We start from the raw sequence: 23,127 nt of genomic DNA, 5'->3' as shown, positions 1-23,127 counted from the left end.
ATATGAATGTGTGCTGTCATCTTTATTAGGCCCCTTTGCCAGAATCCATTACATTTAACACAGGTCTTTACCAAAGTAGATTTCACTTTCAGTCACGCTCTCGACAACCCCCACACTCCTACTTGCCAGACGAGGGGGATTATGGTGACCTCAGTCTGGGGTAAATTTGAATACACAACCCGTTACATACTAATAAGAGAACATAATACTGAGTAATGAACAAAGGCTCATTTTTAAATGACTCGTTGTTGCCCCTAGTCGTTTTAGGGTTTGTTATGGCTTGTTATATGTTATTTAACGGTGGTTTTATATTTCAAAGGTGAGACAATCCCGTCAACTATTTTTCTTTGTATTCCTTGCAAAAATATGTCAGCCTACTGTTTTAGTTTTCTGCAGCTGCTCTTTGTCTCATGAGGTCAGTGCCGATGCAGGCAGCGATGACTGATCGGGGAAGAGCCACAATTAGACTTAACGCACATATGTGCATATGAGTAATGTCCTGTGTGTTTTTAACCACATTCTCCCATTTCTTCCCTTTATAATTCGAAACTTGTCAGAGCGTGTTCTGCCTTTTGTTTCTGAGTGCTCGGCTGCACACAACAGAGCCTGCATAGCCACCACACACCCACCCCAAATTCCAGTTAAGAGAGGTAGTGTTTCCAGAGGTGGCATGTGGAGCTTTTAAAAGGAAATGATGGAGGAGAAAAAATGCAGAGGCTTTTCAGGGAGGAACAGACAACAGAGAGTATAGAATAAAGAAGCTTCTACAACATCCATTCAGTGTCTGCGAGGCAGATAAAAGGATGTTGGTTTGTGGCTGGGTTTATGGTGTTATTATTAGAGCACACTTTTGTTAGAAACTTCAGAATATGGGGTCTATACACTTGCAGCCACTGTATTGTCTTTGTTGCTGAGCTGAGATATCTCCTGTTTTCCCTTTCTTTCCACGCTGTAAAAGACAGCTTTGTGCGATTTTATTTTCCTCTTACCAGATCATTTAGAAGGATTACACACTTCTTTGTGGGTTGAATATTCCCACTTTGTAGGCTCAGAAAAACCTTAGATGAAAAAACAGGAATCTATCAACCATGACACATATTTCAGATCAAGTCTTCCTCACCAAATTCTATAGGTAGTTTTGATTCCAGGTCAAACTATATTTATTTCTTGGGTTTATTAAAAATGCATCAAATTCTGAATTTTATGCAACGTTTGGCTTTTACTCCAACCACATTTCTTAGAGGAAAATTGCACTTTATGTTTTACTATTTCACATTATTGATATAGCCGGTACAGTTACTTCTGATAATAAGATTAAATGTGCACAGTGTGTCTTTTTGTGAAGCAAAAACTCCAGTTTATTACTAACATTAAGGAAGTTATTTTTTAACACAAGACATTTTCAGAATTCTTATTTAAACATATAAATAAGGTTTCATCTTGCAGGTTAATGTGCAGATATCTGAGCACTGGATTCTGTTTTGAGTGAGAGTTAAAGGTTTTCACAGAGTGGATTTTGGATATTTCTTTTTGTCATTTCATAAATCAGATAACAATATAAATAGCCATAAAAATGAACTTTACCGTGGTTTTAGAAATAAAATGTTACATAACTCAGGCTATGAATGATACATGAGAAAACCATTTTAGTAAAAACATTCAGAATATGGACTACAAAATAAAAATATATACTATAAAAAATGTCTTTTAACAATATGTATTGAAAACTTTTTACATTTAATTAGAAAACCTTACTTGCAATTTACAGATGTCACCAGGAAACTTCCTAACCTGACTTCTGACACTGAGACAATCATGTTTTATTTTTTTATGCCCCTGACTAATAAATATGCACTTATTTGCATATATTTCTAACCAACGAAGTGTAGTAAAATCACTGTGTAAATCTGTATTTTGCACATTTTCTTTCCACTAGTCACATAGAAAACGTGTTTTGGAAGCTATTTTTTTCCTGTAGTGTCTTTTAAACCTATTAATGGTAATACTATTTTGCAGAATCAATTCTGCAAATTTTTTTGTTGCTAATACTTCTTTTGACCTGTAGTGTAGTATTTCCGTATTCCTTCCACCGCTGATGGCTATCTGACAGGCATCAAAGTGTAAGCACAAACGTGTGAATCCATCATTTCTTAACAAGGGTTTTGGGAGCCCTCGCTGTGAGAGTGGTGGAAAACGGTAGGTGCATTTTAAGTTGGCGGCACACAAAAACTCCCCAGTGCTTTCAATAGTGTTCCACCTCTCTGTTTGCTGATACCACAAGAAGTGTGAGGGAAGCGGGGGTATGTGAGGAGCCCAGTCTGAATGACACGGGGTTGCTGCTTCGGCCGTTGTTCACTGACCCACAAAATGCAGACCCAGCCCCCAGTGTGAAGTACTTTTGTGTTGTCATCACCCTCAGAAGCCAGGGGACCTGAGGGAGGAGGGTGTTTGGGCACCCGGAGGGTTGAGCGATCTGAGGCGGCAGTCCGCTCTCCTGCAGGACACATGCTCTGTTAGGTGAATAAAAAGAAGCCAGTATTGTAATGAAAGCATTTGCATACTTGTGTGTTAGAGAGGGTGTTAACCTTTGACACCTCAGAGAACTGGATGACAACAGAAACCACTTCTCGGAGTCCAAGCATTAACACACTCGAAAATAACACCTAAGCGTACCTCAGTGTGCATCAAAACCATTAAAGAGAGGAGAGAAAGGGCTGCTTGAGTGCTTAAGGTTAAAGTTTCCTTCAAGTGGCAGTTCACACTCAAAACAAAGTGTGTTGGATAATTTGAAAGTGAGGGACGTAAGCATCTTTAAGTGTGGTTTCAGGTTCTCGTGAGATTGAGCAGACATACTTTTTTTTCCCCCTCTAAGGAGACATAAAATTAAAATATGGTGGCTTAGAAGAACGTATATGAACAACATATTTACAGAAACTACAGCTGACAGCTATGGAGATAAAACTCAAATGTTATTTTTCTTTAAATATCCTTGTAAAAATAGAAGGCATGCATGCAAAGTTCATTGTTAATTTGCATAATTCAGTAAAGTATGTATAACTACTTTTCCTAACGGGTGAAAATATCGTGTTGGAATGAAACTTATCAGGTTAAACTACAATTAGAGTTTCTTAACGACTGAAGTGGCTGTCACTCGAAGGTCAGAAAGGCATAATTCAGCCCACACTTAACTTGTTAATCTGTTTCTTTCACCGACATCTTTCATTCCGTCTGTTGTATGATTAATGCCCGTGTATGGTAACATTGGACAGGACAATGTCCGACTCTAAAGTTGATTTTTTTGGGGAGTCTTTGTCAGGACGGTCGGCTGTGCGTTGGCTCTCAGCCTGAGGGGCTCTTCTTTCCAAGTACAGGCCGCTTCACAGACTTGACTCTGAAATTCCTCCAGATAAGAGTTGCTAGGTGATGCTATTGTCAGATCTTCTTTGTGGTCACATATTCATACCCAAATTGCAAGGTTCTTTATGAGGACTGTCTCATTAGTAGTCATATATTCATACCAGACCACCCCCCCACTTGACCCCTCCTTTACCAGTCGTGGGAAAGACAAGCCCTGGACGAGATGTGGAGGATTCAGGCAATTACTTGGAAGACGGTCGTCCAGCTCCAACACACTTTTGAAATGTCACCAAAGCACAAATACGTCCGTAATGTAATATTGACATCTGTTACTGGAAACTTTTACAGCCACAATTTAAAATTCCGGGACAAATTACACATCCAATAACTTATAAAAACTTAAGTATATTTAAACACCAAGTACAAGTGTAACAATGGATAGACTAGAAGTGATTGTTTACGTCAATTATTAAATTCTTATGCGAAAGAAAGGGCTTCCAAAGCTACACTGCACACAGAAACTCGAACGACTCAAATAGAAACGTTGCACTTCATTAAATATAAAAAAGGCCTAAAGCTCAGCATATGATATTGCATTTAAATATATTTTAAATGGAGTGCTCCCAATTATCCATGCAGGAAGAAGCATTAAAACAATTTTAAAACGGAGAGATATGAAACAAAGACATTTTAAACAGGTGAAAAAAAAGTCTTGGATTACTGTAATTACACTCTGATAGGATACTTGTTTTCACTTGTTACTTTGCAGAATGGATATTTCAGTATTTTCTATAAGAGAAACTACCCAAAATCTGATTATATAAAATATATACACTGAATACATTTGTCCTTTTCAGGGGTCGGTAATAGTTGCATCTGGAAGGGTAATTGTTCTCAATGATTTTTCACTATAAACGTATAAAACCATACACCAAGAAGAAGAATATACCAACATGCATGTAGTTTGTGCTGCCGTTCAACTGGGTTGAATAAAACGTGCTTCTGGTATTTAGCCCTGTGACTAAAATAGTGTTGTCAAAATAATAGAAATGTGTGTCAGTAGGACGCAATACAGTCGAATAGTACTACAAACCACAGCCTCTAAAATAAAAAGACAAATACCACTGAATATCATAACTTTTGTGAAGATAAGATTTAGTGAAGGACTGTTGTATTAGAAGATATTAGTTTTCACTGGCGTACCTAATGAACTGGCTTGAGTGTGCTGTTGACTTGTAGCTTAAGGTATTGCTGACTATTTACTTGTATGTTTACATAATATTTTCACCTTCTTATGAGAGGTCAGTAGCAGTGTGCACTTCAGTTTGTTGACTTAGCTTTAATATGCAGTAATAGCCTACATGTAACGCCCGTGGTGTTAAATAAAACTGTGACACTTGTTCATTAAGTAAACAAACATTTTTAAAAAATCATCACAATGTCGGTGCTGCTATTGAAAGTCCAACTCCTCTTCAATGAAAACGGCAGGTACCTGGCCCCGCCCACTTCATGCCATATTTGGAGAACTTCCACATTCCAAAGGGCGCGAGGCGGGGCGATGACGCCACCTGTTTCTCAATGGGCTTGCGGGCTCGTGCTCACTCAGCCGGTAGAGTGAAGTGTTTGGAGGAGTGGAGCCGGACGGAGGAGAGCGCAGCGACTTCAGGATACACGACTTTTTCTAACAAAAAAAAAAAAAAAAAAGTCATGGAGCTGCGCGGAGTCAACTTATTCCTATTTTTATTTATCAGCCGAGTGTATGTCAGCCTCCAGTCGAAAGAGGGTAAGTAGCAACTTTTATTAAACAGGCTACGTTGTTTAAAACAATCAAAAAAAATAAAAGTGTCTTGGGCCAGCTTCACCGCACCTCATGAGTCAGGAGGTCGGAATTTCATAGGGAGGTTTAAGTTTCACTGCGTGCGTTTTAAATTTTTACCATTGTTAACTTTAAATTCCTCATTTAGCGACAGACTTCTTGCTTTGTTTTGTTTTATCACACATTTCTTAGGATGGAAAAACAAAAGTGTCTTTCACATATACCTTGTTAATCCTTGTTTGAACGATTAAAAACAATTAAAAATATATTAAAAAATCCGGGTATAACTCAGATTGATTAATATAAAGCCTTTCTTATTTATTATTATTTTTTAAAATTTATTTTTACACTCATTTGTTCTCACTGGTCGACCCCAGGGCTTAGGGGCACCTGTTTGATGTTTTAATGTGTCACATTATCATTTTTTTTTTTGTTGTTTCACTTGTGGTCCAGATTCATGTATTTCCCTGGTCATGGTAATTTAACTGCCCACGCTTTTCTCAGACTTTATTAGTACTATGTCCTGGACCTGGAGGACACGGTCAATGGAGATCTGAATCAGGCCGACATGGTTGATTAAAATGTCAAAGCATGGCATGTGCCCCCCATAAAGCTGTTGGCCCCCAGAGATCATAGGCAGAGAATTTATCTGTACAGTCAAATCAAAGCCTCAAACAGCAGGGTGGCTCATTTATAAACACCTCATTATATCATAAAATTACAAAATTCAGTTATTTCGGCTATGGCTTTTTTAAAATGCCTGTTACATCATGTCAAATCATTTCCTGTATTCTCCTGTAACCAGTTGTTTCTGTGCTTTTTGTTAATATGTGTTTTTTTTCTGTTCGTCCTCACAGAAATATTGCTGGATATGAAAGCTTCGGGATCAGAGCTGGGGTGGTTGACGTTGCCATATGAGAACGGAGTGAGTATTTATACCTCTACAGGCATTTTTAAGACTTCAGGTTCATGTCTCTAACTGCCTTTCTCTGAATTTACCAGCAGACGAGCTAAGTTTTCACCTCAAGAATTTAAATCTCTCTCAGTGACAGTAACAGAGGCCTCTCTCTGCTCATTCAACCCACTAAAATAAAGTTGTCTGGGAGAGATGGAATGAGTGGCAGCTAGATGAGGTTTGGCAGAGATCAAGCCACAGATCAACCCTTTCATAAAGAACTTATGAATGCCAATAAAATGTCAAGGTTCACCCTACATTTTTAATTTACAGTATCAAAGTACGTTTTACACAGTTGCAGCAGGATTGTCTTCACTCCTAAAGCTTAACGCCAAATCTCTTTTATTGTCCTTCTTGTGACTCATTTTGAGATTTCAATGAAAAGATAATGTGAACAATTGGAAGACACGAGTGAATGAAAAAGAAAGTCAGGTCCATATGTGCGGAACCATCCCTCCCATCCCTATGTATAGTTCAGTGGCTTTCCGGCTAAAAAAAGCAACAGGACATGGCCTGTTCAAGTGTGTGGGATACATTTCTTGTGCGACTGAGCTCAAAGATCTGAGGATTTTGTCTGCGAGGATTTTGTCGGCTAGGATTTCCCCTTGTCTGTCAAAATATGCTTTGTTCCCACTGTAAGCAAAGTGTTTTTAAATTTGTGTACATTTCCAGTACTTCTTTGTCCTTAAACTCATAAATAAGATGTGTTTTATAAATCCTGGGTAGAAGTTGCTTAGTTCGCCTAGTGCCCAAACTTTAGTATTTAATTTGGCCAAAGTATAAAGAATTTAATAAGGGTAACTACCATAAAATGTTATTATTATCTAATTGTACTTGTTTTTTAATAGTGGAAATTTACCACATATTTGCTGAATCTCTTTTCCAGCAGCAATTAACGTTAAGTTTAAGCGATACTTTATTCCCTGAAACACACCTGAACTGCTACCACGTGAGGTGTTAAATTTTAACATTAAATCGAGGCTTTTAATCTTTCACTTGTCATTGCTTCCCCCTCTTAAAAAAGTCTTAATTGCTGCCTATTTGGCTGCCATGCTGTGCTTATAAAGCCCATTTAACTGCCATAAAGGTTAGTTTGTAGTCTACAGTAGTATTTGCTGGATTAATGCCCCAGACACATGCTCCCTGATGTGTGCGTTAGTGGGGAAACCACACACGTCGTGAGCGCCGCACATGTCCAGGCCAATAATCTTAATGTGTGGAAAAAAAGTCCCAGCTCACTTCTGTGCTTTTATGAGCTTCTCAGTCAGCATGAAAGAAGAGGTGTCTCATCAATAAAACTGGTTCTTGGCAAGTACAAAGCCTCTGAACCCCGTACTTATTTCCTGAAAAAATCTAGCTTGGTAACAGTGACTTTTACTCCTTAAACTGATTCCTCTCATCTCTTATCTTTTTACAGTGGGAGATAGTCCAGACGGTGGTGAACGGCTCACTTTTCTACACCTACAGTGTTTGTAGCATAGACTCTACTGAACAAGATAACTGGTTGCGCACAACGTTCATTCAGCGGCGCCCGGGAGCGACCCGTGTCTCTGTGGAGCTCCTATTTGTTGTGCGAGACTGCAACACTTTTGATGGTGCTTCCGTCGCCTGCAAGGAAACCTTCAACCTTTTCATCTCAGAGGCCGACGCTGACGTAGGGACCAACTTCCGTAAAGGGCAGTTCAGGAAAGTGGCCACCATTGCTCCTGATGAGGTCACTCGGGGCCGCGTGCTGAAGGTCAACACTGAGACGAGGACCGTGGGGCCTCTGTCTCGAAAAGGCTTCTACCTGGCTTTCCAGGACATGGGCGCTTGTGTGGCGCTGCTGTCTGTCAGAGTTTACTACAAGACATGCCCGTCCACAGTACAGAGCCTGGCGGCCTTCCCGGAAACGGTGGCCGATACTCTCAGGGAGGTGGAGGGGGTCTGTGTTGAAAATGCCATAAGTCAGGCCACCCCACGCATCTACTGCACAGCTGACGGGGAATGGGTGGTTCCTGTGGGTCAGTGCCAGTGTCTTGCTGGCTACGAAACCACCGGGGACGCCTGCCAAGGTAAGCAGTGCCAGAAGTTATTTCATGCACTCAGCTGAGACGTGTTTGTGTTGCTTTCCGAACACCTTAACCACTAATTTGTCATGATGAGCTCAAAGGAATGTTAATTGTGTCTGGTTTGTTTGAAATGTGCCACAAAAACGCTCCATATCTATCTTTAGGTCAGGTACAGCAGGGGAGGATAAAGATTTGTTTGTTATCTTATGATTTTGAGGCAAGCACGGAGTTCTCCATATCAAACAGATAGAAATCTCTGAGGAGATTTCAACAGCCTCTCACGGGTGCCTCACCATCTCTGTACCTGTTGGCCAATAGTGAATTCTTTCCACTGCCTTTTTCTCAAGTCTCAGGAATGGGGTTGGGCTGAGACACTGTTTTATAGACTAGAAGATCGCACAAGGTGACAAATGTACAGTGCAAGAAGCTGTGTCCCAGTTCCACGTGGACTTTGGATTTGTTGTGTGTTTATACAGGAATATTAATGAAAGCATATTCAAAGCTTTTGAAAGGTATTAGTGGACTGTATTGTCCTACAATTGAACACTTTTTTTTTATCAATATTTAAAGCTGGAGAAGAGATTTTTTTTGTCTATAATTCGGGTCTAAATAAAAATCTACACAAAATGCAAAAAGATTTCACTGCTATCATCAGTGAATATAAATCACTGTGTAGTATCGGTGTATGAAATAGGAAACCGCTCTTCTTTAAAGGATTTAATGGTACTTACTAAGGCAGTCTCTAAAATAAACAAAAACGCAGATACGATTTTTAAAACTACGTGGAATTTGGCAGCAAGCTGTTGAGTCAAACTACGTTGAAGTATGCAGAAAGTTTGTGGTATGCTGTGCCCTGGAGAAAGACCTGCACAGTCAATAAAAAAAAAAAAAAAAAAAAAAAAAAAGAGACACAGCTGTGGTGTTCATACTGTACTGTTAGTGTGGAAGTTGGCCTGTCTTTTGGCATTCTGGGGTGTGGTGCGTTGAAGTGTCTGGAGGAAACGTGGGAGGAGAGCGAGGGTACAGAGAGAAGAGGAAGGAGGAAGGAGGGAGGAAGGGCACAGTATGCTGCGGGGATTTCTGAAAGGAATTCTTTCATCCTCGCGTCACCTAGAGCACTGATTGACTGACTGAAGGAAGGGCCGTGTGAATGTGTCAGAATGACTACCTGAGAGCTGTGTCTTCTCCTCGCAACTATTTGTTTTGTGTGAGTTGCCCGGGCGACCGGAACCACAGATTACAGGGATGAGGTTGACACGCCTATCAGGGGTTAGACTGAGTCAGGCTGCGGTTTATGACTCCCGTTGGTCCGAGTCACCTTGACTGGCAGAGTCTCATCTGTTCCCACAAGTGGGACGACCAGTGAGACGATCTGAAAAAATGTAGTTTTTACTTTCAGAATGAAACAAGACACTTGTCCAAACTTTTGACTCAGCTGCACCCTTCTGTCTTCTGTATTCCTCTAAACTGAATAGCTTTGGGTTTTAGACAAACAAAAGAAAACGGCTGAAGAAACTACAACTCTATATAGACCAAACAAAGTTTGATTAATAGGCCGATTAAAAGATAATGAAAGATCTCCGCCCATCGATACGCACTGCACTTCAAAGCGTGAATCATGTAGTGAGGTTGTAAAAATGAAGACGGAGGCATAGTTTCCTGATTGCATAAGGACTCCATACACCAGAAAAGGAAGTTGGCACAAACATAAAATATTTATGACTGTAATTCTGGCATTTGGACAATAACCTTATTATCAGGATGTGTGTTTTATTACTTGTTTTAGATTCTTCTAGGCAATTAAAAATCCTTCATCCTCATTACAGTTTGTTCAGAGCAAGTAATAACCCGAGAGGCTCATGGCCTACGTGTGGATTCCACCGAGGAACCCAACTGTTGTGGGAAAAGGAAGTAAAGCGAGATGAGGAGGAATGCTGACTGACACAAATAAGCAGGTTGTCCTCGGTCAGAGGGTGGGGAGTGAGTCGACAGTTGGCGCATGAGGGAGGTTAGCTTCGTGGCTGCTTAGTTAGGTGTGGAGTGTAATTTAGTCAAGAGGATTAGTAGAGCAACGGGACAGCTGTTAGCCAATGACATGCCCCGCTCGGCCTCCTTTTGCTCTTTCATCCGGTTGTTAACACACGCAACGAGCTCCCTAATCCATGTTCCCACTCATTAGAACAATGGGCCGACACAAAGAGCAAAAAACAGATTCAATTAACAGATGCACCGGTGCGGAACAGAAGTCCTTTTCACGTGTGTCGTACTCAAAGAGAGAGCGTGAGACAATGACAGGCACAACAAGTGGAAATAAAAGTTAGCTGGATGAATGAAAGTTTGGCCTTTAATCTTTTTTTTTTCAGATTAACAAAATTAGGTCTGAAGCTAAAATCTATGCTAAAATATTGAGATGAGAATCCCCCGTCGCCATCGCATGCATTAACAATGTTTGTATTCCTGCACTGCACACATGCTGCCATTTGCGAGCTATATAATGAGCAGTGCAACATATTTATGGCACCACTCTGTGCAATCTCGGAGACAATAGATGAATAGGCCGGAGTTTCTTTGGTACGTGACAGAGGTCCTGCTGTTCCAGCTCAAGATAAAATGGGCTGGCCCCCTTTTCTTATGCGAAAAAAAAAAAAAATCTCAGCTACACCCCCACTGCCGCCATGTGACTCCCCAGAGAGAACTTCTGTTGGTGCTCCAGACCTTTGCCCCCATCCCCCATTCGTCTATCTATTCATCTTCATCCCTCCTACTCAAACTCAACCTGCTCCTTCTCCTCCACGGCAGCAGTACTTAGGGTGCAAAGGTCCTTCTGCCTTGGTGGCGAAGTAACGCGACCACGTCTTCTATCCAGGGTTCACTCGACCTCTTCTCTTGGCCACCAGCACAGAGGCCAGATGAAAGGCTGCTCCCTAGGGAGGCGGCAGAATGAAAGCAGAGAGAGGAGATCTTTCATCAGATCCGTTCTTTTTTTTATTTCGTTAACTCTGCTCTGAAGCTCCAGTCAGAAAATATGTCCTAGCTGCTTCCGTAACAACACAAAAAAAAAAGCCTACTCGTCTCCAGCTTTTCCTATTTCCTGATTCTCTTGTCCACTCTTCGGCCTCGCTGTAATTTGTGACTGATGTCAGGGGTTAGCGGAAGGAAGGAAGAAAGGGAGGAAACACCAGCCTCGGACTGAATTGCAGCTGATTTCTGTTCTGTGTGCATGTTCATTAACCTCCCATGCCCTGGAAGGCTGTTTATCTATGTACAGAAATGTCCATTACAACACTCCACTAATGTCCAACGTGCCGTTTCCTTTGGCAAAAACATAAATATTATCTGCCAGGGAATATGAGCTGAGAGTTCACAGGGGGAAAGAAGAGATCAGATCACCTGATGGATTTAATGCTCTGCTGTCATCCGGTTGACACAAGCAGTGTGACCTGAGATCAGGCCTCCAGGTGAAAAAGGCGAGTGAAGGCAGATCGTCAGGGAAATCCCTTTTCATTCCTCTGGAAACAAAGACTCAAGTGATTATAGGTTGCTCACAACGAATGCTTCCTGTTGGGTGGAAGGGGCTTGTTTTACAGACACAGCCATATTGTTTGCATTTTGATCAGATCAGTCATTGCTTCCTGTGTTTGTCTGCTCTGTATGTCATCCTTAAACTAACACACACACCTTATTTCTCCCCTACAGCATGCAAACCAGGCTACTTCAAGCCGTCTATATCCGACGAGTTATGTCACGTTTGTCCTGATAACACCAAGCCTTCTGCAGCCGGCGCCACTGAATGTTTTTGTGAGGAAGGTTTCTTCCGCTCCCCTTCAGACCCTCCTACATCAGCCTGCTCTGGTAAGATACCTGCTCACTTGTGTTTTTACAGACAAAGACAACTTTTAGTCCATGAGATGATGGTACTGACTGTTCTGTGTCATTCACTTCCTTCCCAAGCTCCACCCGGTGCCCCTCGCGACCTCACCTCCATCACCTTGTCAGCAGACGGCAAGCTCCAGCTGTCCTGGAGCCCACCGCTGGTGACTGGAGGCCGCAGTGACCTCACCTACAGTGTTGAGTGTGAGCACTGCGATGGCGGCTTGTGCGACCCCTGCGGCGAGAAGATCCGGTTTGAAACAGGACCTTCAGACCTGCAGGACACCACAGTTGTTGTTAGTGACCTGGATTCTCATCTCAACTACACATTTACTGTAGAGACTCACAGCGGCGTGTCTCAGTTTGGCACTGAGAGGCCCATTGCAACCATCACCACTGCTCTGGACTATACAGGTGGGTTTCAGTCTCAGGTTGTTGCAAAAAGACTTTACTTACTCATTGCTAAGACACTACTGAAGGTGTATTTAACCAGGTTTCACAGCTGTAATATAGTGTTTATTTAACACGTTTAACACTTCCCATAATATTAGGAAAAGTGACAAAATAGTTTCAAGTATGTAGTTTGAGGTGTTAAAGAAGACAACAGGTTTACAGGAACTCAAACAGAACATATTTTTTCATGTAATATTGTGGCTACGAGTACAGGTCTTACTGTACATCGGACAGACTTACTACAGAAGGAGGAATCCAGTCTGACCCTCTGAAACCCGAAGGCTTTCATTTCCAAGTGTCCTTTCCCAAGACTATGATTAGTCACTAACCATTGTTTTGCTTTCCGTTTCTCGCCACCCATTAGATCCCCCCAAGGTGACGCTGATCCATCTGGATGATCGTGGCCCCACCAGTCTGTCTCTGTCCTGGTCTCTGTCTCGCAGACCTCCAGCCCACATCAATCACCGCTACGAGCTCATGTACCGCAGAAAAGTAAGATGGAGTGCTTTGTGCTCTTTTGTCTGTTTTTCCCTTACACAAAATTAAGGAATATTCAGGTCAAGTTATAATTTAGATCAATCTAAAGGTAAAGTAAACAATCCTAATCTCCCGAAATTTAAAATTTCCCTTTGCAGGATGACGATGGAGAGCGGGATGTGACCACCTACACTGTCCTAATTTTGGAGAAAAGCTCTGTCCAGATTAACGACCTCACTCCGGACACAACTTACATGTTCAGGGTCCAGGCTCTGGGTCCAGAAGACAAACCTGGCAGCTACAGCGTCGAGCACGAGTTTCAAACTTCACCGTTAGGTACCAGCAGCTTTAAAATCTGCAGAAGCAGAAACCATTCCTCAAATGCCTCTCAAATGTATAAATGCGCACTTCACAGGCTAAATATCTGTTATTTTCATGCTTGTTATTTGCACAGCTGAGTCTCAGATCCAGAACAACTCCGCCATGGTGATGGGGTCCATTGTTATAGTAGCGGTGATTCTGCTTGTTGTGGTGGCTGTCCTGCTGCTGCGTAAACGGTTGGTAACAGCACACTTCATATTCACATGTGTCATTCAGATAAATATTATCTATAGAGCTGCAGACTGTGTTATTATGTGCCACAAGCTCAAGTTAATGAAAGATGGGGTTTATGAGTAATAGCCAGTGCTGCTATTGAATATACCCTTGATCTATTTCAGCTGAGGCCCACCTGCAATTACCATAAAGCCGGTCTGTATTCTCCTTAGTCCTATAGTGATTAGTCTTGTTTTCTTCCCAGGAGACTGAGCTCTCGTGGCAGGGGAGGACCTGAGGATCCCTACTTTGCAACAGGTTAGCAACCTATACATGCAGTTATAATTAAATATTATTTGCTGATGAAATTGTTTTATTATTTAGCCTAATATTCTGACGTTCATTATTTCAGATCAGCTTAAGCCTCTGAAGACTTACGTTGACCCACACATGTACGAGGACCCCAACATTGCCATCCAGAAGTTTGTTACAGAAATTGACCCAAATGCAATTATTTCTCAAAAAGTCATCGGTGTAGGTAAGGGGTGATAAAATCTCACTGCAGCTTCCATTTAATGCAATCTCAGCGCACGGTTTCTAACGTTTCCTCCTCCTGTCCGTCTGCCAATCAGGAGAGTTCGGAGAGGTGTTTAGGGGTGTCATGAAGACTCCGGGGAAAGGGGAGGTGGCTGTGGCGATCAAGACCCTGAAGCCGGGATTCTCAGAGAAACAGAGGCAGGATTTCTTGAGTGAGGCCAGCATCATGGGTCAGTTCTCACACCCAAACATCATCCACCTGGAGGGAGTGGTCACCAAATGTGAGTCAATAACATCAGACAGAAATTCAGTCAACTTCTTGTGTAAACTTCCTTCAATTAACATGTTATTTTTTTGTTTAATTTTTTCAGTTAAGTCCGCCATGATAGTGACAGAATACATGGAGAACGGCGCTCTAGACACGTATCTGAAGGTAAGCACATACAAAAGGGAGGCTCACATGACTTGAGCTGCAGATTTAAACTTAATATGTTACTTATAAAATCCGTCTTTTTGTGATTACTTTTTCATGCTACACTAAGCTAAGTGGCATCTAACTTTAACTTTAATGTACAGTGGATGTATTACACAGAATTAAAAGCTACATAAGGATAGTTATTTATTCCAATGGAACCATGAACAACAGTTAAACAGTTATATTTGTTCACTTTAGGGCCGTGACGGAGAGATTCCTTCATACCAGCTTGTGGGAATGCTGCGAGGAATAGCTGCAGGCATGAAATACCTCTCTGACATGAACTACGTCCACCGGGACTTGGCGGCAAGAAACGTACTGGTGAACAGCAACCTGGAGTGTAAAGTGTCTGATTTTGGTCTGTCGCGTATCCTAGAAGACGACGCAGAGGGCACATACACAACCAGAGTAAGTCTAACAGCTATAATTCACAGCTTTAGAGCATAGTATGAGAAAACAACCATGTGTTTTTTTTTTTTTTTTGTAGAGTAACAAAAGGCAGATTGTTAATTGCGTTTTAGTTCTCATGTGTCCAATGTAAAGTGCTGATCTTTCAGCGCCTCATGTTTTCACTCCTCCACCATTAAAAGTGATTTGTTAATGTTTCTCTTCTGTCAGGGAGGTAAAATCCCGATCCGCTGGACGGCCCCAGAGGCCATCGCGTACAGGAAGTTCACTTCAGCCAGCGACGTGTGGAGCTTTGGTATCGTCATGTGGGAAGTCATGGCGTTTGGAGAACGACCCTACTGGGACATGAGCAACCATGAGGTATGTTTCATCTGTCGCAACTCTTGCGGTTGAGATGAGGGATTGTTTCGGCCTGTGAAGGTCAAACGTTAATGTATATTTCCACTGAGGGTCCGTTCAGGGTATGTGGTGATGGAAAGAATACTTTTCCACCATCTTCTTTAAATCTACTCTTAATGTCAACACAGCAGTTAATCAAACGCCGTCTGTCACTGAAGTCATAAATATACCTTAAACATAAGCACTGCCTTCACTTTGTCCTGGTCTCTTCCTCAGGTCATGAAGGCTATCAACGAGGCTTTCAGGCTTCCTGCCCCGATGGACTGCCCTTCCGCCATCTACCAGCTCATGCTGCAGTGCTGGCAGCACGACCGCTCCAAACGACCTCGCTTCTCAGACATCGTCAACATTTTGGACAAACTTCTCCAAAGCCCAGAGTCTTTAAAAACCATTGCTGACTTTGACCCACGGTACGAACATTATCTTTGTTGAGGTTTACAGGCAAAATAACACAATAACGCCCTCCTTTATTAGTCATATTAACACGGAAAAATGTGTTAAAGGAATGGGTGGGGTAATATGATTACTCATCTGTGATATCTCTTATTTCTTAGCTGGTAGGACCGACTTCCTGAAGTCTGGTTTCTTGACAAACAATCCAAGAAATAGTCCTGCCTGTTGCCATGAAACTGCCCATGTTATATAATCAATTCTGTGGAGCTGTGTTTTTAAACCTGACGTGCTAAAAAGAAGTCTATACTTGTTTGCAGATGTCCAATTTGCATCATACAGACAGTAAAACCGGTTCCCTCCTGTTTAAACATCATCACACCCTCTATGTACATAGACTAGCTGTAAATGATGAGTAATCTAAATACACATTGTCCCCACGCAGGGTTTCCATCCGCCTGCCCAGCACCAGTGGCGGTGACGGCACCATGTTCAGGTCGGTGCCCGAGTGGCTGGAATCCATCAAAATGAGCCAGTACAACGAGAGCTTCACCCGCGCCGGGATAACAACCATGGAGCAGGTGCTCGCTCTGAGGCACGAGTAAGTGAACAAATGGCACAGGTGCAGCTCGGCCAGGCTGCACCGTAGTATCCGACAGCAGGCCACGTTTTGCCGTAACACAGAGAGAGTATTTAGCTCGCAGCTTGAACATTTGTTATCCAGTTTGTGGATACAGGAATGCTTGGCCCCTGCCCACATCATTCCACTCATTCTCCGCTGCTATTAACTTCTCTAGCAGCTCTGATATATTAATTCTACTAAATGATTGTTTGTACTGTTATTAGGAGGAGACGTTTCAACCATTTGGACCACTATTATTAGCTTAATTTATTTAGTAAATTTAATTGTTCATCCACAACTTTAGCGCACTATTTAAACTGTTTATTACTTTGAGTCGTCAGTTTCCAGCATTTTCCTAACCACAATATATAGATTTTGATATCTTATTTAAAATAAGCTAAACTACTCCATAATATTTCAGCTGTCGTGTATCTTTGCTCTGCTCTGTTGTTTCTTAATATAATACAGAGTCCACACTGACACGGTATCGTTCATCTCCTCCTTTCAGAGACATCAGAAACATTGGAGTGCGGCTGCCCGGCCACATGAAGAGGATAGCATACAGCATCCTGGGCCTGAAAGACGAGACCAGCTCCCTCAGCGTGTTTGCAGTGTGATCTAAGCATTCCTCAAAATCAAAGTGCACTGACCGACCATGCCATTTCACTCACAGACAACGAGGACTGAAGTGGGGGGGTTGAAACTGAGCTACACTGTTTTTTTTTTTCTTCTGTGGCCTGACTGAAGAGGACCCTCCACGCCACTCAGAAAGGACTGAGACTGAAAACATTTATGTACTTTATAATAAGAGGAATAATTTATCTGTGTATAAAGGTGTATAAATATGTTGAATATAAATAAGTGTAAAGACAATGTGAGAGTGCTTGTATTTACTGAAATATTTAAGGCTCTTTGTGATCAAGGGCGACTTCTTCCAAGCACTCACTTTATCCTGCCAGTGTGTCTGGAGCCTTAAATCTGTTTTACCCTTTAGTGAACAATGAGACTTGCTTTTAAATTTGGAATCGCTATTCCACTCAGGGCAAAGAATCACACATTCGTATGTTTTGTCGTCTCTGTATCACTGTGTGCGTTTCCTTCTGTTTACACCATGTCTTAATACAACATTTTTATTTAATATTTATTTTATTTTGTATTTATGTCATTTGTTACATGAGAAACAACCTTGTTTAAATAAACATCAGTGCTGCCTAGTGACTGGCTCACTCTCTTGTACTCAGCAGCAGTCAACGTGTGTGTTTGTTTTCGGTCGCGCTCTAAGCCCGGCTACAGAGACGGCGGTGGCGGTCGGTTTGCAGGTCTACTTTGGTCCAGACTCAAATATCCCAACAGCCGACTGAATGTATTCACATGAAACCCGGTACAGACACTCGTGTTACCCGGGCAATGATTCCTGGGAGTTTTTGGTGATCGCTAACTTGTCTTTCCGCCGCATGAGATGGTTGATGCCTGTGGATTTAGGGTTAAAATGTCTCAATGAATCACAGGACTTAACCTTTAGTGCCGTCACCAAGTCAAAACACTGTCCAATTTTAGGACCAAACGGCTTCAAAATAATGACATTCCCATCAGTCGAGCAAGTATGAAGCAAATAGGATGTTTATAGTGAATGACAGCCAGTGCCATATTACACTTAAAACCCTAAAGAGTCTATGTGAACATAGACTGACACAGCTGAAAATTTACAGGAAATCTTGGATACGAGCTTTGTTTTCTTTGCAATTAACAGTATAGCCTCACAGAGCTTGTTTGCCGGTGGCTGTCATCCAGATGGAGTTGATCAGCCTCCGTGACTTTACCAACGTGGAGCAGAATGTCACACCTACACACAACTGTGCTCCATCACGTCACTGTCACTCGGCCATGTTGAACTGCCCCATCTCCACGGTTTTCACTGGAATTTCTTTGGTGGAGTGTTTGCCATGAATCCTCCTCACACACCCTCAGAAATCACCATTACTTCCTGTTTTATAATGAGACATTTCCTACTTAAATTTGAGATTTGACTGCTTGCAACCCTATGACTTCTTGTAATTATAGCCTATTCCTTCACGCAGAAACATCTCCGCGCCCTTCCTCACACACAAACACCAAGACTCACATGCTTCCACTCAGGGTGCGGCTACAAAAAAAATGGAGGACCCCTTGACAAAAGTTTGACACATTAAATGTCTACAATGAGTGTCATGTTCCAGTTCAGCTGAATCACCCGGGGCACCAAACAACTACCACACCCACACACAGTGGCATCCATGATTTCCCACGAGCCTATAAAAGACTCATATGTGGTGAGAGTTTTAACACAGACTAGAGAGAAATTATTTGATTACACACACACACAGACAAACCATTTCCTGAGCCCGTATGGAGAAAGTACAAAGTAGTTCCTCTGAAGATTCAGGATCCAGAGAACACAAATTTGCAGGTCAGCTGACCGATTCACCGTAGACAGCAAATATTTTACCTGATTAATGGAAAGTCGAAATAGTAAGTGTTAAAAAATAATTCTAATGTTTTTTGTTTAGTATTTTTTATCTTGTTGCTTATAAATGGCTGTTTCAGGTCATTCACATCCTACGGGGAAGATCCAGGTCATTGGCGACATTTTCCAGTTCACAGTTGATGTTGGTGAATTTTCTCCAGAGGATGTTATCGTCACAACCTCCAACAACCTGATAGAGGTCCACGCTGAGAAGGTGAGCCACCCAGGGAGACAGAAAATGTTTTTATTTTTTTACAATCTGCAGGGAAACTGCTTCTGAATTTAAAGTTAGAATGTGAACTGGACTATGTGCTACATTAAAAAAAAATATATATATATATATTTAACCTATTTTTTCTTGCAGCATACAGAATTTTGGAGATTTTTTTTAGGTTTTGATTACTGCAACTGTAAACGGTATCCATTGCTAATTTCATTCTTTTTATTATGCAGCTGGGTGAAGATGGCATAGTCACAAATACTTTTTCCCACCAATGCAAACTGCCATCAGATCTGGACCCCGTATCTGTCACCATGTCCATGGACGTCGGTGGGATCCTGACTGTCAGAGCTCACAGGGTATTTTAGTCTCAAATGTTGCTGCATTTGACATTTCAGCTTAATCATATTGAGCCCAAGTTTAATTTATCTGCCTTTATTGTTTTCTTGTATTTCTTCAGATGTGACATCAAGTAACTAGAGAGTAAAACCCTGGCGTTTGGCGGCCTCTAGCGGTGGGCGATGGAATCACTTAATGCACCATTCAAGGACTCGGAAATATTTGCATATAATTTCATTGTTTTTCATTCAAGCAACATCGAAAAGCCTATTTTTTTTAAAAAAGATTAATTTCAATGATACTCTTGTTTCCCTTGATGTACTGTTTCTATTCAAAGAGAAAAAGACAACTCAAGAACTTGTAAATAATAGTTCATAGTAAATGTTGTAATAAATTTAGTAGACGGTTGAAAATGGAATAGTCGAATCATTACTAGTATTTTTACTGCATCTCCCAATATTTAAAGTGAACGTACTGCTTTATTTGTCATTTTATTAAAGAAAATAGAAGGTGAGCACAATAAAAAAAATATTAATGAAGAGTTTTTGGAAAGAACCTGAAGGCAACACCCCAACCTAACGGAAGTGACGGTAGCGGTTGTCAAGGGACGTTTTAGTTTACGGAAGTTGTTTCATCAATTTACTGCAACGCTCCTCGCTGACCGGCAGCAGCTATTTACGCTTATATTGTTAGGTTTTATGGTATAAGATAAGACTGTGTGTAACACTTTGGTACTCACAATTATTTTAAAAGCTGCCTTCTCTTTCTACAAGAACCCGACTGCTCCGTGTGATGCTCGCTTCATAACTAACATGGCACAAGTTCCTCCTCCTCCGGGATCAATCCTAGTAGCTGACTGGCATCGATGTAAAGACAGCAAAGAATATTTCAGCAAAATCCTACATAAGAAGAGACGCAAGAACTTCGGTAATGCCAATTGAACTGGTTATTTTAAGCTAATTTATAATTAGCTTGATCATTTTGCAGAAGCACCTTAACATAATTCACTTGGTACATTATGTTGAATGTCTTTGAAAATACTGCAGATATTGTTTTCAAGTTGATATGTCTAAGAATAAATCAAAGAGTAAATCAAAAACATTAATTTTCTTTTATACTCTCAGTGCCTCATGAGAAATAGCTGATATAATTATAAAGAGATGCCCATGAAGTGAGCGGGAACACATTGAATAAATAGTGGGGAAACTAAACAACCCAGCCATAAACGCATGTACCAGCACAGGAGAGCCAGCTCATAAGGAAACGATTCAGCGGTCCACCTACACCTGAAGGACAAAGGACACTCCTTTGAAGATAACAACGTCCAAATCTTGGCCAGAGAAGACCGATGGTTTGAAAGAGGAGTAAAGGAAGCCATCTATGTCAGACTGGAAAAACCTTCACTAAACAGAGGAGGTGGACTGAGATTTAATCTGCCATCTATTTACAATACAGTTTCAGTCTCATTCACACCTTGACACTGGAGCCTCAGACGGACAAGAGTCGTTAGAGAACCATTCATAGGGAAGAGGACAGGGACAAAAACAGTCCCCCCTCAACAACAGGTAAGTACCCAGGCGTTAATGGAAATTAGCTGCACCAGTTTCTGGTTATCAGCATAACAAGCAAGTTTTTTCAGGAGGAGTTCCTATTAAAACCTCAGACTTCCCACCAGTCCCCTAGAACTGAAGAAGCTACTCAGATGAGTGGTGAAACGTCTTCTCTAAAAATCTACAAGTCCAGTTGCCTTTTTTGAACCTTTTTTTGGATATACCATGACCTGGATGACTGAGAACCTTCACAGACACACAAGATAAAACCTATCAAACACTGCATTGTGACTCAAGTGTCAGGATGTATAAAGAAAAAGTGAAGCAATGACAAAACAAGAGGACATAAGATAAAAGACACATTGAAATGCTGCAGGGGAAAAAGAAGAGCTGCATTTTTAATTATTTTTATTTTTTTTAAATGTGGATTTAACTGCTGTTTTAAATCATTTATGCAAAAGTTGTATTTGGCAATTATATATAAAAAAAATAATATAATTTCAGTAATTCTTCAGTGTTAGATATAGATCTCATAGGCCGATGTGCTCTTGACATATTAAATAATTCAGGACTTCTACAGGAGACAACTACTTGGCTGCTATTTCCACACTGTCATCTGTAATACAAACCAGTGCTGTATTCAGAATTAAAAGCTAAAACATGACACCGTGATCTCTGTCCTGACATTGTTTTGAAGCTGATAGTAAAACTTATTGATGCACTAACTTATATTTGTGAAAAAGTTTGATGTTATTCTGCTCCAAGCAGGAAGACTGACTCATCTTTTCTGTTTCTGTGAAGGAATAAGATAAGCAGTATTTATTTATTTTTTTAAGTTTCCCGTTAAACTTGTTTTACAGGCCTCTTAGAGTCTCCAGTAATGCCTCCACACGTGGCTGTGGACACAGTTCATTACAAGATCTTCATGTCTGGCAAGAGCGGAGTCGGGAAAACTGCCCTCGCTGCACGTCTGGCTGGTCTGAACATACCCAGCATGCACCATGAAACCACAGGTAGGTCAACCGTTCTGTTAGGGTTTCTCTTCTGGAGCCGACTTAAAAAAAAGAGCGAGGGAGTTCAGTATGTCATTTGAATATTACTTTTGAAGTTGTTAGTACCATTTAAAAAAAAAAATCTGAATTATAAAATGGCTAAAATTAAAAAAGTATATATATTTCTGTTCAAGGTATTGAGACAACAATGGTGTATTGGCCAGTGAAGCTCAAAGAAAGCGGCAGAGTGCTTTTCTTCCGTCTGCAGCTGTGGGACTGTGGAGAGAACGCCTTACGTCGGTTTGACCATTTACTTCCAGTACGTGTCAAGTATTTTCACAAAACACATCATACAAGTTAAGAACTAATCTTTAACTAAACTCATAGTAAATCCATGACACCACCACTCACCCTTTCATTTACTCCGCTCTGTCTTCCAGTCCTGTAAGGAGCAGGTTGACGCTGTCCTCTTCCTGTTCTCCTTCACTGACAGGACGTCCTTTGATGACCTTTCAAATCAAATTTCTAAATGGACTGGACCCTCTGTTGGTCGTGTGGTGAAAATGGTGGTTGGCACCAAGTATCCTTTTGTCTTTACCTACACATTCTCTATTATGCATTTGTGCAGTGATCCTTTAAAGAGATCAGCATTTGTCCTCAACACTTCCTTCCTTCAGATTTGACCTCTTCATGCACTGTGATGTGGCCGAGAGAGATGTGAGGGACTTCCAGGAGACGTGGAGCTTGCCGGTGCTGCGTACGGGTGGGGAGGTCAGTGACGGGCTGGGTGACGTAGCCCCCCTCCTCAACTGCCTCGCAGAGAACCTGTGGCACCAGGACTGTGTTACGGCCGGATCAGCCAGCCACCACGCACAGCAGGAGGCCGTTACTCTTCTTTAACAATGAACTTTTATGGAGAAAGCTGTGGTCAATCGAGTTCTGTGGGAAGAGGCTGCAGTTACTGCGCTAATAAAGACTCCTAAAGGTTGAATTTTATTCTGAAATGTCATGACATTGAGGATGATGAACAGGAGGTGAAAATGTTTGAGTGCCTTTGCTGCGTGGCTTCTAGTCCTGATGAATGTATTCTAATAATAATGTTAAGTATTTGTATTTATATATAATCTACAAAGAAAAATAAATCCTCAGGTCCATTAACTGTATTAACAGCCATCCATC

General features: G+C 41.4%; 3 protein-coding genes across 5 annotated transcripts; all 3 read left to right on the top strand.

The window, feature by feature from the left end:
• The first annotated feature begins 4,968 nt into the window (after positions 1–4,968).
• epha2a (eph receptor A2 a) lies at positions 4,969–17,558 on the top strand. Of its 2 annotated transcripts, XM_084542531.1 has the most exons (17): positions 4,969–5,140; positions 6,031–6,098; positions 7,546–8,182; positions 11,876–12,031; positions 12,131–12,463; positions 12,867–12,994; positions 13,138–13,315; positions 13,434–13,536; positions 13,779–13,831; positions 13,926–14,051; positions 14,146–14,331; positions 14,422–14,483; positions 14,724–14,933; positions 15,144–15,293; positions 15,549–15,742; positions 16,168–16,323; positions 16,853–17,558. In XM_084542531.1, the coding sequence occupies exons 1-17, from the start codon at positions 5,065–5,067 to the stop codon at positions 16,959–16,961; spliced, it is 2,925 nt and encodes a 974-aa protein (XP_084398657.1). In that variant the 5' UTR covers positions 4,969–5,064; the 3' UTR covers positions 16,962–17,558. The 2 variants fall into 2 exon arrangements, with proteins under 2 accessions (XP_084398657.1, XP_084398656.1); XM_084542530.1 differs by having other exon boundaries at positions 14,146–14,483.
• A 302-nt stretch (positions 17,559–17,860) lies between these two features.
• LOC311486620 (heat shock protein beta-7-like) lies at positions 17,861–19,641 on the top strand (the record flags this gene model as incomplete). Of its 2 annotated transcripts, XM_084542534.1 has the most annotated exons (4): positions 17,861–18,852; positions 18,928–19,061; positions 19,301–19,426; positions 19,528–19,641. In XM_084542534.1, exons 1-4 carry the CDS (start codon positions 18,837–18,839, stop codon positions 19,531–19,533), a joined length of 282 nt encoding a protein of 93 aa, XP_084398660.1. In that variant the 5' UTR covers positions 17,861–18,836. The 2 variants fall into 2 exon arrangements, with proteins under 2 accessions (XP_084398660.1, XP_084398661.1); XM_084542535.1 differs by lacking the exon at positions 19,528–19,641 and having other exon boundaries at positions 17,861–18,790; positions 19,301–19,435.
• On the top strand, positions 19,437–23,113 carry cplane2 (ciliogenesis and planar polarity effector 2). Its single transcript, XM_084542533.1, has 5 exons — positions 19,437–20,333; positions 21,817–21,969; positions 22,143–22,267; positions 22,389–22,528; positions 22,626–23,113. Exons 1-5 carry the CDS (start codon positions 20,219–20,221, stop codon positions 22,846–22,848), a joined length of 756 nt encoding a protein of 251 aa, XP_084398659.1. The 5' UTR covers positions 19,437–20,218; the 3' UTR covers positions 22,849–23,113.
• Positions 23,114–23,127: the final 14 nt, after the last annotated feature.

This window comes from Chelon labrosus, assembly GCF_963514085.1.
Source record: "Chelon labrosus genome assembly, chromosome: 4".
Taxonomy (NCBI): Eukaryota; Metazoa; Chordata; class Actinopteri; order Mugiliformes; family Mugilidae; genus Chelon; species Chelon labrosus.
This window is presented reverse-complemented; position numbering and strand designations above follow the sequence as displayed.